We start from the raw sequence: 16,365 nt of genomic DNA, 5'->3' as shown, positions 1-16,365 counted from the left end.
CTGGATGCGTGTTTGGGGAAAGGCTCCCGAGGAGTCACGATGCTTGGTTTCACTGTTGATGAAGCTTCCCAGATGCCCTTTCTTGTGGTTCCAACTGGAGTGTTTGTTCTGCGTTGCAAACTTCTTCGAAAGAAGAAGGAAAGGAGGCGAGGCTAGGGGAGCCCGTGACCCTCGTCCTTCGGTCTCCAAATACGTCCTCTGTGCAAGCGGAACCCAAGACCTCCCACGTGGAAGGAAGCATGCGCCCCGGCGCTGGCCTTCCAGAGGCTCCCTCTTCGCCCAAGCCAAGGTGAACGGAGGGAGCCCGGAGGCCCTCGGCTGGAGGCCGGGTCTGGAGGAGGCGGTGCCGGGTTTCATCCGGGGCCGCCCAACCGCCCCAGCCAAAGCTCAAGAGGGCCCCCTTGTGGAAACTCCCGAGAACAGCCCCGTAGGTGATGCACTTCCCCCAACGCTGGGGCTGCTCCCCGGACCCCCGCCCCCACACACACGTCTCTGGGCAGCTCTCAGATCCAAAGACACCCAATGGAGACCGATAGGTTCCATCCTGCTCTCCTCGAAGCCTAAATAATTCTGAGACAAGAAGACTCTTGGGCCCTCCGGGGAAGACCTGGTGGAGAACCAGTTCCTATGGCCCCATGAATAGTTAAGCTCCTCCAGTGGCCGCCCCAAGATCCCTACTCCTGCGCCCTTTTCCGGGAGTCTTCACCGCGATTACACAAACGTCTTCTTTCTTATTGAATGTGTCAAAACCTTGTGATTACCTCTGCCAAATTCCTGCTCTGTAGAACAATGGGAGCGTCAGTCTTCTGCCAAGAGAGCGGAGAAGGATTCAATCCAACGGGAGACTTCTAGACACACGTTCTGTTTAGCAAACACTGACTTGTAACTACATCCCTCAGGGCAGGCACCAGAATGTTCCGCGAGGCCGAGCCAGGTCCAGAAGCCCGGAGAGATCTCACATTCTATCTCTCCAGGCCCCAGCTACCCCCTCGCTGCACCCCTCAAAGCCCAGGGCTGAACGCTGGCATCCACGGAGAGCCCTGACCAAATTTGGTATAAATTAGGAACATCTAAGGGGCCAACATGCAGATCTGGGAACACAGGCGCTAAAGCTGAGGGAAGGAGGCCTTGTCTCCAAGACACCAGAGCATCTGGGTGAAAAGGGAAACACCTCCATCAATCACCCTGATGCCTTGGCTATTTGGAAACAGCTGGGCTTTGGCTGGAATTTTCCAGTTTTCATCTGGGTGGAAGCCCCAGCCAGAGCGAGGAATAATTAGTATTATCACGGGGCTGAGGGAGTTTTGATGTGAACGGTTTTGGTACTGGAACAATTCTAAACAAACAAACAAACAAAAACTGGCTGATGAGCCAGGCCTGGTGGGCTGGACTTTGCCTTCCAAACCCCCATTCCTTTCCCATCCCGTGAGCTGTGCGTTTCCACTTCCATTATCAGGAAATGCTCAACACAGGCCGCCACGCTGCGGGGAGATAGCTACACGGTCAGCCACTCCCCTTGACAAAATGTTTTCAATTTTGGAAACACAAACATAAAACAGTCCCCTTCTCCAAGTGGCACCAATTAGGTCCACCTTTTCCACCGACCCCCCTGGTCCAGCCCAAGCTGGGACTTTTAACCCAGAACGGGGGAAACAGTGACAAACCAAGCTATGTCCCTTCAGTAGCCTTTCAACACACTGACATCCGAGTCTGAGGCCCTCCTGCGCCTCAACGGCTCCGAATCTGTTTTTCCGGGCACGTGGTCCTTCCAGAATTCCTCAGGGCAACTTTAAACTCTGAGCTCACCAAGCAAAAGAGGGCACGTGTCACAGTCCTGGGATGCTGCCGGGCTGGGAGGTGGTGTGCACTTTTTTCTAGAGCACACCATTTCTGAGTTTCCCAAGAATGCAAAGTCCATCCTGCCTCACGCCCACGCCCCAGCCTTGAAGGCAAAGACTCTCAGATTAGATGGATAATGAGATTCAGTTATGGCCAAATGAGGGACATATGAGGAATGTGAAGGCCAGCCATCCACACCAGCGGGGAAGTTTAGGCTCCTTAGAATTCAAAGTTTGTCTTCATATTTCTGTGATTTGCTGGTACTGTCATAGCGTGCCAATCTGTAACCCTCTCCGGGGAGTTTAAACGGAGACTCTGCGTGCCTTTTGTGCAATGGCTTCAGTGGAAAGCACATCTTTTGCTGTAGCAACACAGTGACAGCTGCCATTTCAACAGCCGGTTTCTGAAGCGTGTTGGCGAAACACTCTCTGTGTGCTGTTGCACACCAGCCCACCTCGATTTGTGAAAGGCGGCCGCCTCTAATCAAGAGAGGGTTTTTTTTTGGGTGGGGGTTTTTATTTAAATGTGCATAAGCTTCCAAGTACAAACATTCTAGGTGAATTACCTCAAGCTAAGGATTTTGAAATAAACCAGAGGGTTTCAGACTTTTCTCTTTTTTTAAGCAAGAGAACCCTTTTCTCAAAGCAGATCTTAATTAGCCTCCCACTACATAAACCAGAGCACATGGGGGAGGCCTCAGGGGCTGAAGCAGAAGGCGGGAGGCCAGAGCCCCACTCACTGGGTCTCCCCTTCTCTCCTGAAAAAAACACCTGTGGGCTTCAGAAAACAGCTTGAAACCTCTGATGCAGCGAAATTTGACACACACATCCCATTCTTGAGCTGGAGCTATGCTTCCAAGACAGCAGCCGCCAGCCACATATGGCCCCTGAGGCCCTGAAATGTGACCCATCTAAACTGAGTTGTGCTGTGAGTGTAAATATATGCCCGATTTCGAAGACTTATATTTGAAAAGGCATATAAAATATCTCATTACTAGTTTTCATATCTATTACACGTTGAATTTATACATGTTGAATGTATTACATATACTATGAGGGGCTGGATAAAAATATCGTTAAAATTAATTTCACCTGCTACTTTTTAGCCTTTTTAATGCGTGACTCACAGTCTCTGTTTACTGAACAGTGCCGTGGAGCTAGATGGAGCCTTCCTTCGGGGTGCAGAACCATATCAGGGTCCTGGTTTGGCCGGGGCAGGTCCCAAGGGTCAAAAAGTCTATAAAGCCAAGGACCCAGCATCAGGTTCCTATGCCAGATCCGGCCCATCCTCAAAACTCTCAGCAGGACTTGATGCTCAGACTTAAATCTCCCTTTGCCTACTTCTCTTTCCTCTCTACCTGCTTGGATCAATCAGGGTCCCCAGCCTGCTGGGAACTCCCTTACTGACTACCCTTTCACCCTCAGCCAGATTCATAGTGATCCCAGCAGCTGCAAGCCTCCTCTTTCTCCACTTGCATTTCAAGCCTGACCCTAACAGCCACACACATGATGGAAATCACCAGCCAATTTTTAGGAGGAGAAACTTCCAGGGGGTGGGAGAAATGTCAACAAGGAATTCATGTGCACTGGTCTTACGGAGCACGTCATTCATTCATCCATTCAACTAAAAGTAGCAATCACAACTAGCACTTATTGAGTGTTGACTATGTGAAGGTGTTGTTCTAAGTGCTGTCCATGTACTGACACAACAAATATTTATTTAGCATCCATCAGGCACTGTGCTAGGGGCTGGGAATCAGCAGGGAGCAGGAGAGATAAGGGCCTGCCCTCGTGGAAAGGAAAGGAAAGGAAAGGAAGAAGAAAGGGGGAAAGGAAGGAAGGAAGGAAGAGAGAAAGAAAAGAGGGAAGGAAGGAAAGAAGGAAGAGAGGAAGGAAGAAAGAAGTTGAGGCACCTGGCGTGACACCTCAGTAGCAGTGAGCACCCAGCACCTACATCTTGGTTTCTAAATACTATTCTCCAATAAAAGGAACCAGGACTCCTTGGAGAAATGGCTGATTCCAGGGCTGGGTCAGGAAAAGTACAAAATGAGCCTGGAAAATCGTCTAGTGCCAGAAAATGAGGACATGCTCAAAAAAAAAAAAAAAAAAAAAAAAGACAAGTGCATGTAAAAAGGACCCAGGAGCTAAGTCAACGGAGCTCCCAATGGCGAAATCAGGGACAGTTTGACAGCAATAATGACAGCAATGGATTGTAACCTATAAAATAAATATCCCTGAGTTCATACTAAGACAAATAATAATTGAATAAAGAGATAAACAGGGAGAAGGGACAGTGCTTCCTTATTACAGCACAATTCCAATCAATAAATCCAGAAAGTTATAGATAAAACAATAGAAAATAAATCCAGAAAGAATGACAGAACTAGAAGATGACCATTTGGGAAACACCACAGTAATAAGTGCTGTAAGTAAGAATCATCAACGGTCATCAATAGATGCTAAAATTGATGGGGGGAGTGTAATGGAAAACAAGGTATTTGCATGAGCTCTAAGTATATCCCCATAAGATAATTATTAATTACAAAGAGGAAAGGAGTAATTTAACAGTGGAGAAACCTGGCAGACACCTCCTTAAGCAAGTGGTCAAAGTTAACATCACCAGCGTTGGGACAAATGGACATCTCAGTACCTCCTGAAGCAATGACTGAGAGGGGCACAACATTGCTTCCTTGGGGTTCCTGCCAAAACTGCCCAAGCTGAATAAAATCATGAATAAACATCGGAAAACCCCAAACCAAAGAACACACTTCAAAATAATTGGCCAGTACTCTTCAAAAGTGTCAAGGTTGTGAAAGACATAAACCAAAGAAGCATCTCTGATTGAAGGATGCTAAAGAGACGTGACAACTAAGTGTGATGTGTGATCCTGGATTGGATCCTGGACCAGAAAGGAGGCGTTACTGGGACAAGTGGTGAAATCTGCATAGGATTTGTAGACTAATTCTAACATGGGATCGGTGTTAATTTCCTGGTTTTGATCATTGTACTATATCTTTGCAAGATGTTAACCTCTGGGGAAACCAGGTATACTAGAGCTCTTTCTACTGCTTTGGCAAAATTTCTGTAGGTCTGAAATGATATCAACTTGAAAAGTCAAAAAATAAAAGTAAATAAAAAACAGCAAGGGGCTTCCCTGGTGGCGCAGTGGTTGAGAGTCCGCCTGCCGATGCAGGGGACACGGGTTCGTGCCCCGGTCCGGGAAGATCCCACATGCCGCGGAGCGGCTGGGCCCGTAAGCCATGGCCGCTGAGCCTGCACGTCCGGAGCCTGTGCTCCTCAACGGGAGAGGCCACAAAAGTGAGAGGCTGCGTACCGCAAGAGATGGGAAGGGGAAAATAGCAGAAGGGAATGTTTGATGTCAGCCTGCCTGCCAGGAAACACCCATTATGCTGAGACCCCAGTGAGTGGGAAGCACCCAGCTCAAAGCAGAGGGAGAGGTGCTCTGGCCGAGGAACAGCACTGCAACAGCCCTGAGGCAGGCAAGTTTGCTATTCATCCCTAGGAACACACAATAGAGAATTATGGGGCGGGTCTGATGTATGGCCCTGGAAAGACAGGAAGACAACCGATGTTGAAGGGCCCTGGAGATCATAAGGAAAAGCGTGGAATGTTACTCCAAGTGTGTTAGGAAGTTTTTGGCCATTGTGTATATTTCCTTTGAGACACTTAACGATTCTTTGAAATTATAATCCATAGTGGGACTACTTGATTAATGCCAGCCTCCCCGAGAGAACAGGAACTCCGGCCATCATGTGCCGCTTTACAAAGGCACGTAACAGCCATGCAGGGTTCGTGTCGGGGAGGAGTAGATGGACAAAGTTAGGGTGCTGGGAGACCTGGGTGGCCCTTGGTGTCGGTTGTGAATTGAATTGCGTCCCCAGAAAGCTATGTTCAGAGCCTAACCCCTGGTACCTGTGTATGTAACCGTATTTGGAAATAAGGTCTTTACAGATGTAGATGTGGTCGTATCGGACCAGGGTGGGCCTGAACCCAGTGACTGGTGTCTCTATAAGAGAAAGAGAGGGAGCTTTGGGTACAGAGCTGCAGACACACAGAGAAGAAAGACGGCCCTGTGAAGACAGAGGCAGAGATTGAAGGGATGCAGCTATAAACCAAGGATGCTTGGAACCCCCAGAACCTGGGAGAGGCAGGAAGGACCCTCCCCCAGAGTCTCAGGAGAGAACGCGGCCCTGCCCACCCCTTGATTTCAGACTTCTGGTCTCCAGACTGTGAGAGGATAACGTCCTGCTGTTTTCGGTCCCCCAGTTTGCTGTCCTTTGTGGTGGTGGCTCCAGAACGCACAGCCATGAGGGGAAGTGATGGGTTAACCTCCGTCTCTCCCTCTTCGTTCTGTGCACCCCCCTCAGGCTACTGACCACGTTTACTTATTAAATCGTTACTTATTAAATATTATTTACTTAAAGTATTACTTAATTTTTTAAAATCCAGTTCAGACCAAGCCCCTTTTAAAACTCAGTCTTGTCCTTGGCAATGTGGGCTGTGAAAGCACAATTTTGCTACGGTAACTGCAGCTGCTTTTTAACACCCTCTAAAATTGATGCATAACCGCTGGAATAAGAAATGCTCACCACTGCACCTAGATCACCTGGCACACCTCCCAGAACCTCAGAACAAGCCAATTAGGATGGGGGGGGGGAAAAAACAAAAAACAGTGCTTTTCTTTTGCTTTTTGCCCGTAAAAGAAAGGTATCTGAAGACCTGATTATTTCTCCATCTGCTCTGGCTACAAACCCCATGTCTTTTCTCCACCCCTCCCACCCCCCACCATGGATTTAGACCTATGCCTTTCACGTTCTTTGAAGAAAACACGGATGGTGGACCTGGGTGTAAATCTTCTCCCAAGGCTCCATTTTTCATCTGGAAAATGAAGATAATCACGTCCATCTAATAGAAGTGTTGTGAACAGTAGATAAGAAAAGTAGACAAGAAAAGGGAAGTAGATAAGAAAAGGGCAGATATTTTTTATTCCACTTATACAAAATATCCAGGATAGGCAAATCCGTAGAGACAGAAAGCAGATTACTGGCTGCTAGGGTTTGAGAGGAGAGAGGCGTGGAGACTGACTGCTAATGGGTACAGAGTTTCCTTTCGGGGTGATGAAAAATTCTGGAACTAGACAGAGCTGATGTTTGCATGGCCTGGTGAACATCTTAAATGCCACCGAATGTTAATTGTATGCTTTAAAATAGTTAAAATGGTGACTTTTATGTTAGGTGTATTTTACCATATTTTATTTGTTAATTGGATAAGAAGCATCTGCCTGGGGTAGGGTGGCCAAGTCTCTCCACCCTCTGAACCTCAGTTTCTTCATCTGCAAAATGGGGGCACTGACTGAACCTGGACCATGGGCAGTTGTGCAGATGACACCTGCTGGTCCATAGGTATGGCTGGCACCTGGAAGCACTCCATCAGTGCACTGACAGGCTTCCTTCCCTGGGATTCCTGGGTGAGACAACCTCCGCTCAAGACAGACTCCAAGGTCTCCCTCCCCGCTAAGACCCCAGGCAGGTTCCACACGATGTTTGCCACGTAGCCTGCTCCTGGCATTCTGACTCATGATCATACAACAGGCTGGAGCAGATCATATTTTAAACCCCAGTAGCCTGGTCTGAGCAATTCGACGCTCTGGATTTAATTCTGCAGGTAATTTGAACGATGCGATCTAATTTCAAATGTCCTGCTCTTATGAGTGCAAAAGCAGCATAATTTTTAATTAGTGGGTAAACAGTAAATAATGGATGGCAGTAAGTGGACACCACTGTTAATTAAAAATCCATGGTTGATAAAAATCAATTTGGCCCACGCATTTAACTCCGTCTATCAGGTCCCCAGGAAAAGTTGTGCAAGCCGGCCCACGGCACCATCTGCTTTCAGTTGTGGTTCCCTGAGCTCAGACTTTTCTAGGGGAGAAAAGAGGGAGAGAAAGGAAAGAAAATCCATAAGCTACCTCCAAAGCTGGGACTGGAAACATTTCATGTGTTCATTTCTAATCGGTTGGTTTCATTTTTGCAACCTTGAAGTTGAAGCTTCAGCCAAGAGGCAGTGTCACGCTCCACTCGGGTTTTTACAAAGAAGGGCTCCAGTTGTGTTTTGTGTTTTGCATGTACATGTTCTGAATATGGTGAGATTTCACCGTATCTCCTTGTCTCCTGACTTAATTAAATCCCAATTTCTCGCAGAAAAGCAAGACAAACTAAAACACACTTAGCGGGAACATACTATCTCAGGATTCGTGTCAAAATATAACATCGTGAAGGCGACATCTCTTCGAGGTGCCTTCAGAGGGAGTACCTGGGGGAAAGGCTCGTTTCCTTTTGAACAGAAAACATTTCCTCAAGAAATCAAGCTTTGTGGAAACAGCGCCAATGTCATATTCGGGGCCTGTTCACAGTTTTGCTCTGAGACATAAGCTTGATTTTCCTACCAGGCAAATAACACCCACACCCTTTTGACCTTTTTCTTCCCTTTGCTCCCATCCACTCCCCAAATCAACACTTGCATTGTCAAGCTTCACTGACAACCAGTAATGTTCAAATTAACCCACAGAATTGGATGCAGGGGACCCAGAGGGTCCGGGTGGAGTGGATTTCAGGAGCACAAGAAGGCGTGAGCCATGGACGCGGATGCATGTATGTCCCAGCTCAGGATTCCCGACGGGGCCATGCTGGGCGTTTGGCCCAACGTGGATGCCCACCCATCCACCCCAACAACCTGGCTCTGATCCCAAAAGGCTAGATGTGCCTGAGTTAACACAGAACCACTCTTTCAAGACTCCCCTTGGCGTGGACTCACTGAGGAATGGCCCTGAGAGCCTTTGGAGCAGCCCAAGTGCCCACTGTCCGTGGGGACACCACAGCCCTGGTACATTGGTTGTTTATTTTCCTCTCTCTTATTTGGCTGTTTAAAGCCTGTAAATCAGGTGTAGGACACAGCAGGAATATACAGGGACCCAGTGCTACACAGGATCTGTACCCATTCCCTCATTCAGCCCCTCCCCCGGCCTGCAACGCAGAAGGAGCCATGGTTAAGCTGTCAGGCCAGAGCCGATGGCCTGGCTCGAAGCCTGGCTCCGTCACCGGGGGCAGCCTGGGCCCCAGGCCAGCTAAGCCCGGGTCGCCCAGCCCGTGGCTCTACCCATCAGAGGCAGCGGATGCCAACACCATCTCCTGGGGTCGTTGCAACGGTGGGCTAACGTATACAAATCTAAGAAAATATAATAAAAATGCACGGAGCCGGCCCTGAGTGAACAGGAGCCACTGATGCCGCATCGTGGTCCCCGTCGGTGTCACTCCAGTTTTCGCAGCTGGTCCCTGGGGACCCCGAGCGTCTCCCGGTGAGACCCCAGACCTCCAGGAAAGTGAGGAATCCACTGTGAGAGGCCGAGGGGGGCAGAGAGCTTGGGGGCCACGGGCCCCGTCAGACGGCTTCGAAGGGGCGGGCGGGGACCCCAGCCTCCCTGGCCGAACGGCCCTGCCTGACCCCCCAGGACCACGTGACTGTGTGCTGGGGGGTGGGCAGCAGGGGGCACCATGCATTCACTCCTCACTCAGCCCACACGCCCTCCTGGGCCTCCTGGACCGGCCCAGCAGGTCTCTCCAGCTGCCCGCCATCTCCGCCAGGCCCCCGCGCCCCCCGACCCACTTCAGCCACAGGCGTGGTGGGAGGAAGCGCCCTGGGAAGGCCTGTTGCAGGCGCGGGGCTGGCGGGTCGAGGCGGCCGCCCCTGAGCGCAGCCGGTCGCTGTAACATCTGGATGCTGCTCTTCGCCAAGCTTCCCACACCTCCCGCCATCTGGGCTGCGTCAAGCCCGACCCTCTGAGCAGGGATGACAGTTTCCAGGGGAACTGCTGCTCTTTGGCAGCTGGAGGCCCTGGTGGTCTCACCTCTGAGCTGCTCCTAGAAGTGAAGATCCCACGGCCAGGCCTGGCTTGTCTCCACGAGCCGAGCCCGTCTGGAGAGGGCGGGGACCCCGGGCCGGCCCCACTGCTCACAGCCTCCTCCCTGAGGCCTCCGAGCCCGCCCCTGGCCCCGCTGAGGGCCTCACGCCTCAGCCTGACCCCACCACACTCACCCCGAGTGAGCACCACGGCGAGCCGGCGCCGGCCAGGGCCCACCCGAGGGGATGGACGACACCCGGGCCTGGCACCACGGAGGGACCATGAAGGGAGTGGCCACGAGCGGCGGGCACAGGTCTGGCCGCTCCAGGGGCAGAGGTCAAGCAGAGCCCGGGCTCCTGGTGGGAGGGGGTGGAAGTCCCACCGTCCGGCCCCGCTGAGTCCAGGCTGCCTCCCGTCCCGGGTGCAGGGCCCGTCTGCGACTGCCCGGCAGCACTTGGCCACGGCAGGCAGGCGCGCAAAAGGCAGAGGAGTCCCGAGGCTGACTTGAGGCGCCCTGATCTGGGGAGCCCATTGCTGGCCGGGCAGCTGAAGAACCAGGGTGTGCTGGGATCGCTGACCTGGGTCCGTCTGCTTTGCAGCCCACACTGCAGAGGCAGCCGGGATGGCAGAGGGTAGCCGCCTGCGCTGGGGACCACACTGCCAGCAGCTCCTGCCCAGCAGAGCGCCCGTCACCGCACTGCTGCCCCCACGCCTGGACGGGCCCTGGATCTCCACTGGGTAAGACCCTGCTGAGGTCACGCTGACCACAGGCCCCTGGGCTTGGAGGCTTCACCCACCCTGAGCCTCAGTGTCCCATATCTGTGAAACGGGCATAATTTGTGCAACTGTCCAGAGGCCTGCCAAGCACGTGCTTGCTGTCGCCCTCCCCAGAGTGAGCCTGGCAGGTCGGGACTGTGTCGGGCATCCTGCCCCAGCCACAGACAGCAACTGGATGAAATGCACTTGTTCCACACACTGAGTACCTGCTGTGCAAACACTTATTGAGGAGGTACTATGAGTTGGGTGCAGGGGGAGCTGCGGTGGAGACAAGCCCTAAACACAGAAATAAGTGACATAAACTTGAGATGGTGAAAGACATAAAATGGAGGATGTGAGAGTGAGTGGCCTGGGAGGGCTCTTTCGAGGGCGGTCACAGAAGGCTTCTCGGAGATGGTGACATTCAGTCGAGATCTGAAAGGAGGAAGGAGTCAGCCATCCAGGGAGCCAGGGGCAGAACCAGGCAGAGGCAGCAGCTGGTGCAAAGGTCCTGAGGCCGGAAGGAGTAGGCCAGAGAGGGCCCAGGGGTCCTGCCTGCCCATCGAATTCTCCTTCTAACCTGACAGGCTCACCTGACCTTTCAGAGGCCCCAGTGCTGCTCTGGGGCGATAGGCTTTGTGCTCTGCCCTCATCTGCGGGGCAGCCAGCTGGGTCCTCCCTCCCAGGGTCAGGGAGAAGGAAGGCAGTGTCCTCCTCCACACCTAGTACATGCCCTCCTCCCCGGCCAGCCCCTTGGGCCAATCCCATTCTGGGGTCAGGGACTGGACTTTCCATGTCCTCCACACACCTCCCGAGGTCAGGGAAAAATCCAGCTGCCAAACATCTGCTAGCGCACTGGGGGAGGAAGGGACTTGAGTTCTGCAAAGATGCCCTGGATGCGTTCCCAGCCTCTGCCCCCTCCTCGACCCCACAGGCCAGGTGGGGCTCAGGCACCACTGGCCGGGGTCACTCTGAGACAGAACTGAGACATGGGGAGGATGGGGACTGGCTGCAGGCTGTTCCTGCCCCAAGACAACAGCATTCCAGATAGTTCTAGAAACTTCTAATATTTTCTTCCTAGAAAGTCCCCCATTGTACCCTTCAGACAGGCTTTGCTGTTTTCTGGGAGTAGTGCAGGGAAAGACCCAGAGTCTGGGAACCACCGAGCTGTCTGGTGTGACCTGCTGCGTTCCTTTGGGCAAATCTTCCCACCCTCGGGTATGTGAGTCACCTCTCTCCATTTTTAACCACTGCCTGTACTGGTATTTCCTAACGATTTTTCTTTAAACCAACTTGCTTTTGTTGGTGTAAATATATTCATGCATTTTTACAGCTTTATTGGGGGATAACTGGTATACTGTACACATTTACAGCGCTATGATTATTTTTAAAGGAAGTGTAACATCACTGTGGCTATGGGGAGCTGAGCCACTTGCCATAAATAGGAGGTAACCATAAAAAGAAAGTCAATGAAAACAAAACAACATCATTAAATTTTCACCTGATTCGCTGCCTGCCTAAGGCCCTGAGTCTGTTCACTTTGGGAGAAAAGGGAGATTGGTGTTAAAGACACATGAACTCCAACTGAGACTCTCTCCTTAATATAACCAGAAAGACTGAAAGAAAAGGGTGAGCGAGAACATATTTCTCCTGCTCCAGCAGCGCTGGTATGAAACATTTTGAGAAAATAACAGTACAGGTGGCACCTGGTTAGCTAACATTGTGCAGGGGGTACCTGCCTGCTCTTTTCCCCCGGGAACTTGTCCACCATCCACCCCAAGCCAGGGTGTGACCGGGGGTCTAGGAGTCATGGTTTCATCACCAGCAGAATAGGGCTCGGGGGTCAGGGCCAGCCTGACGCCTGGCTTTGCAAATAAAATTTTATTGGCACACAACCATGCCCACCATGTACATACTGCCTCTGGCTACTTTAGCTCCAGAACCACGATCTTGAGTAACTGCCACAAAGACAGAAATGCTTATTATCTGACCCTTCACTGGAAAGGTTCGCTGGTTTAGATCAACAAGCCTGTCACAGATGTGGGTGACATGTGGTGGCAGGGGCCCTGTCAGCTTAGCCAGGGGGGTGACAATGTAAGCACCCATCATTCACGATTCACTCAGCGAGGACCAGGGTTTGGGGGGGTCCAGTGTGTGCCAGGCCCTGGACCAGGTGCCAGGAATCCAACGGGGAGAGAACAGGCAGGACCCTGCCGCCAGGAGCTCAGAGCACAGGGCTCCCCAAATGGTGCGAAGGAGCCCCCGTTTCTTAAGCTCCTCCCAGGTGCCACCACTGGCTGCTTCCTCGAAACCCTGACTGTGGATCCAGGGCCTCCGAGTCCCAGAGGAAGGAGCCAGGCGTTATCCAGGCTCACAATCCTCAGGACGGACAGAAATGGGATTTGAACCCGGGTCCCCTGCTGCGAAGCCTGTGTGTTTCTTGGGCCAAGGGGGATCCACGGGACCCACGGGGAGCCGGGCCAGGACGGGGGATGTCCGGTGAAAAAGGCATTTGGGATGGCGTGGAAGGACAGCTTCTGCTGAGGCCACAAGGCAGGAGTGGGAGGCCCCCAGCCCCCAAAGTGGGAAACTGAGGCTGCAGGCTCCCAGCCCTGCGCTGAGGCCTGAAGCAGAGGCTGTAGGAGGGGCTCCCGGAGCGAGGCTGGGGGACTCACTGCTCTGCCCAACCCCCCTCTGCCCCCGCAGCTGCGAGGTGCGCCCGGGACCCGAGTTCCTCACCCGCTCCTACACCTTCTATCCCAACCGCCTCTTCCGCGCCTACCAGTTCTACTACAGGGACCCCTCGTGCCGGGAGCCCGCCCACTCACTGCTCATCAAGGGCAAGGTGCGCCTGCGCCGGGCCTCCTGGGTCACCCGGGGCGCCACCGAGGCCGACTACCACCTGCACAAGGTGGGCGTCGTCTTCCACAGCCGCCGCGCCCTGCTCGACGTGGCCGGGCGCCTGGACCAGAGCCGGGCCGGCCAGGCCTGCGCGCGCCGCCTGCCCGTCGCCCAGGCCTGGCTGCCGGGGGCCCTGTACGAGCTTCTGGGCGCCGGGGCTGAGCGGGACTGCGCGGCCGCCCTGGGCTTCACCATGCACGAGCTCAGCCTGGTCCGCGTGCAGCGCCGCCTGCAGCCCGAGCCCCAGGACGCGCCCCGGCTGGTGGAGGAGCTCTACCTGGGGGACATCCACACCGACCGGGCCGAGCGGCGGCACTACCGGCCCACCGGCTACCAGCGCCCGCTGCAGAGCGCCCTGGTGAGTCAGGGGCCCCGGGAGGGCGAGCCCTGAGAGCCTGTGGGATCTGCCCCTGCCTAGGGCCCTCTCTGCACAGACCCCCTCCCCACCACCACCTGCACTGGTCTGCTTGCCGCAGGACCTTTGCACATGCTCTTCCCTCTGCTCGGGACATCTTTTCTCAGGTCTGGACAGAAGGATTCCTGGGGAGTCTTCTGGAGTGTGGTCCTCCTGACATCCTCGTGGACCCGGCAGGGTCCCTTCCTGCCCCTGCTATGCATGGGCAGGTCCCCCCTCCCTCAGTTCCCGGCTCAGATGTTCCCTCCCATCCCCACTCTGCACGGTTCCCAGCACTCGGCACACTCTGGGCTGCACTGTTTGTTTACTGGCTGACCGCCTTCTCCCAATAGCACCCGTGGGGGGGGGGGGGGTCCCTGTGCCCCTCCGTGTCCCCACAACTGGCCCAGGGGCTGGCACACGGGCTGGGCCAGTAAATGTTGGTGAATGAACTAGGGGGGCAGCTCCTCCAGAGCTCTGCCAGGCGGCCGCACAGCCCTCGAAGGCCCCTCTGGAAAGCTCCACGTGGACCCACTGTTACCCTGCAGCCAGCGGCACTGAGCGCTCCCCGTCATGCTAACATCAGGCGGAGCGGTGCTTTCTCAGACTCTGACTGTTCTCAGGATGCCGGCACCTGGGCATCTTCTTAGAAAGCACAGTCAAGTTCGCGGGTCTGGCCTGGGATTTTGCATTTCTAACAAGCTCCCAGGTGGTCCATGGACCACCCTCTGGGCAGGAGGCTGCAGTCTAAAGGGAGATGCCCTCTCTTTGAGATGTGCCCACCCCAAAGTGAATTTCACGTAAGTCAATTTACCTAGACTTTAACTTAAAGACATCACAAACATACTCTCCTGATTTGGGGAAGATCTAATAGCCCCTTTTCGTCCGATGAGCACACAGGCAAAAAGAAACTCAACTTTATGTATGTAAAGTTCTCCTGGCACATAGCACAGAGCCTGGTGGGCAAGGCTAGGGCCTTGTGACCACTCCAGTGAGTCTGGTGAAACCCCAGGACCCCTCCTCAGAAAAATATTTGTAAAAGCATAAAATAAAAGACATGGGATTTAAACAGAAACCAGTTCTATTAAAAGAGTTACCCAAGTCTTAAAACATTCTGAGGTGGGGATACTATGAATGGGAATTCTTTATTCTCCCTGTTGTAAACAGTGTTTCTAGTATCTGCAACACTGTTGATATGAGATCGGCCACAAAGCAGAAGTTTCCACTGAAGCTGCAGGGGTTTGTTGCCCACGTTCACAATTAGAAGAAACTTTTGATTTTAGGTTGAGGTTTGTAAAAATGAAGTCGAGGTTAGGACTCTGGGTTAAGAACGTCTGTAGGAAATACCCAAGGGATATTTTTCAAAAGTGAGAATGGATGGATGGATGGGGGAATGGATGGGTTCAGGCATCCGTATCAAGTGCTCTTTGAGCCCACAGGCAACCCTCACATGTTCAGCATGTACTGAGTGCCTGCTGTATACTAGACACTTACGGAATTAAACCAGATGTGGCAACATGTCACCCTCGAGAGCAGCCTCTTGTCAAAGCATCCCCAGTGTGTGTGTGTAGGGGGGGGAGGGGCACCAGGTTTGAGCCCATCTGCTCTCTCTCCTTCTCCCACCTCCCTCCTCCCAACCCAAGATCTGGGTAGCAGAGAAGAGGCACAGCATGAAGCCCTCGTGATCAGAAAAGCAGCCTGAGTTCTCTTCATAACCTCGAAACGATTCCCCTTTTGGCAGCCAATGTTCTAGGCTGGTCTGACGTCCATCCTTTTAGAGCGGAGAAGGCACTGGTGGTGGGGTGATGACCGGCACCTGCCGCCTCGTTAGGAGGGCAAACTGCTCTGAATGCAGAGAGGACGGACCCCGGGGCATGGAGGATGACAGTGCCACGTCTCCCCAGGCCAGGCGCTGGGGCTGCAGACGCCTGCCCTCCTGTTGCCTGACCAGCCAGGGTGGCCCACGCAACCTGCAATGCAGTTGCCAAGCAGAACATTCAAGGCCAGCAGGGCCAGATGTATGGATGTTAAATTAAATGTTCACTCACTAACCGCCCCCCTCCGCATAAAAAAAGAAAAAGGAAGATAATTTCACAGAAGGATACACTGCAGATAAACTCCCCAAGTAACGAATCAGTCATTACCTTATGCCCTCCGGAGCCCAAGCCTTGCCCACAACCCAAACCAGATGGTAAACATGAACATTTTTAGAAGTTAATTAATTTAAAACCAATTTGATCCCCAAATTCATTGCCTGGATATAGAATCCTAATCAATCAGCCAACGCTCGACCAAAATCATCTAAGCCTGGTGTCACCTCTGGGAGTTAACTAGAAACTGTATGTGCTGTTGGTATAACTTTATATAACAGGCTTAAGCCAGTAAGAGTTTGGCTTGCACACAAGTGTGAATTCTGCCGGCTGGGGCCTTGTTTATTAACACGTGCAACTCCGGACCTGTGCACAACGATGCCTGGAAGGTTTTTGATAGAGACAGGTACTTTCTTCCATCCCCTTCCAGAGCATCAGAGAAGGAAATGCTTTCTCTCTCCCTCTCTC

At 52.8% G+C, this 16,365-nt stretch overlaps 1 protein-coding gene across 1 annotated transcript in view; it reads left to right on the top strand.

Annotated features, from left to right (window-relative positions):
* APCDD1L (APC down-regulated 1 like) overlaps positions 1-16,365 on the top strand; it is a gene marked incomplete at both ends in the record, with an annotated part of 49,331 nt that overhangs the window by 30,116 nt on the left and 2,850 nt on the right. The window contains 2 exons of the mRNA XM_079719233.1: positions 10,356-10,494; positions 13,219-13,771. Of these exons, the coding sequence (XP_079575359.1) occupies positions 10,356-10,494; positions 13,219-13,771 (692 nt within the window). The remainder of the gene's footprint in view (positions 1-10,355; positions 10,495-13,218; positions 13,772-16,365) is intronic.

Source organism: Hyperoodon ampullatus (genome assembly GCF_949752795.1).
Source record: "Hyperoodon ampullatus genome assembly, chromosome: 14".
Classification (NCBI taxonomy): Eukaryota; Metazoa; Chordata; class Mammalia; order Artiodactyla; family Ziphiidae; genus Hyperoodon; species Hyperoodon ampullatus.
The sequence above is the reverse complement of the archived record's forward strand: the minus strand, read 5'-3'. Positions and strand labels throughout refer to the sequence as shown.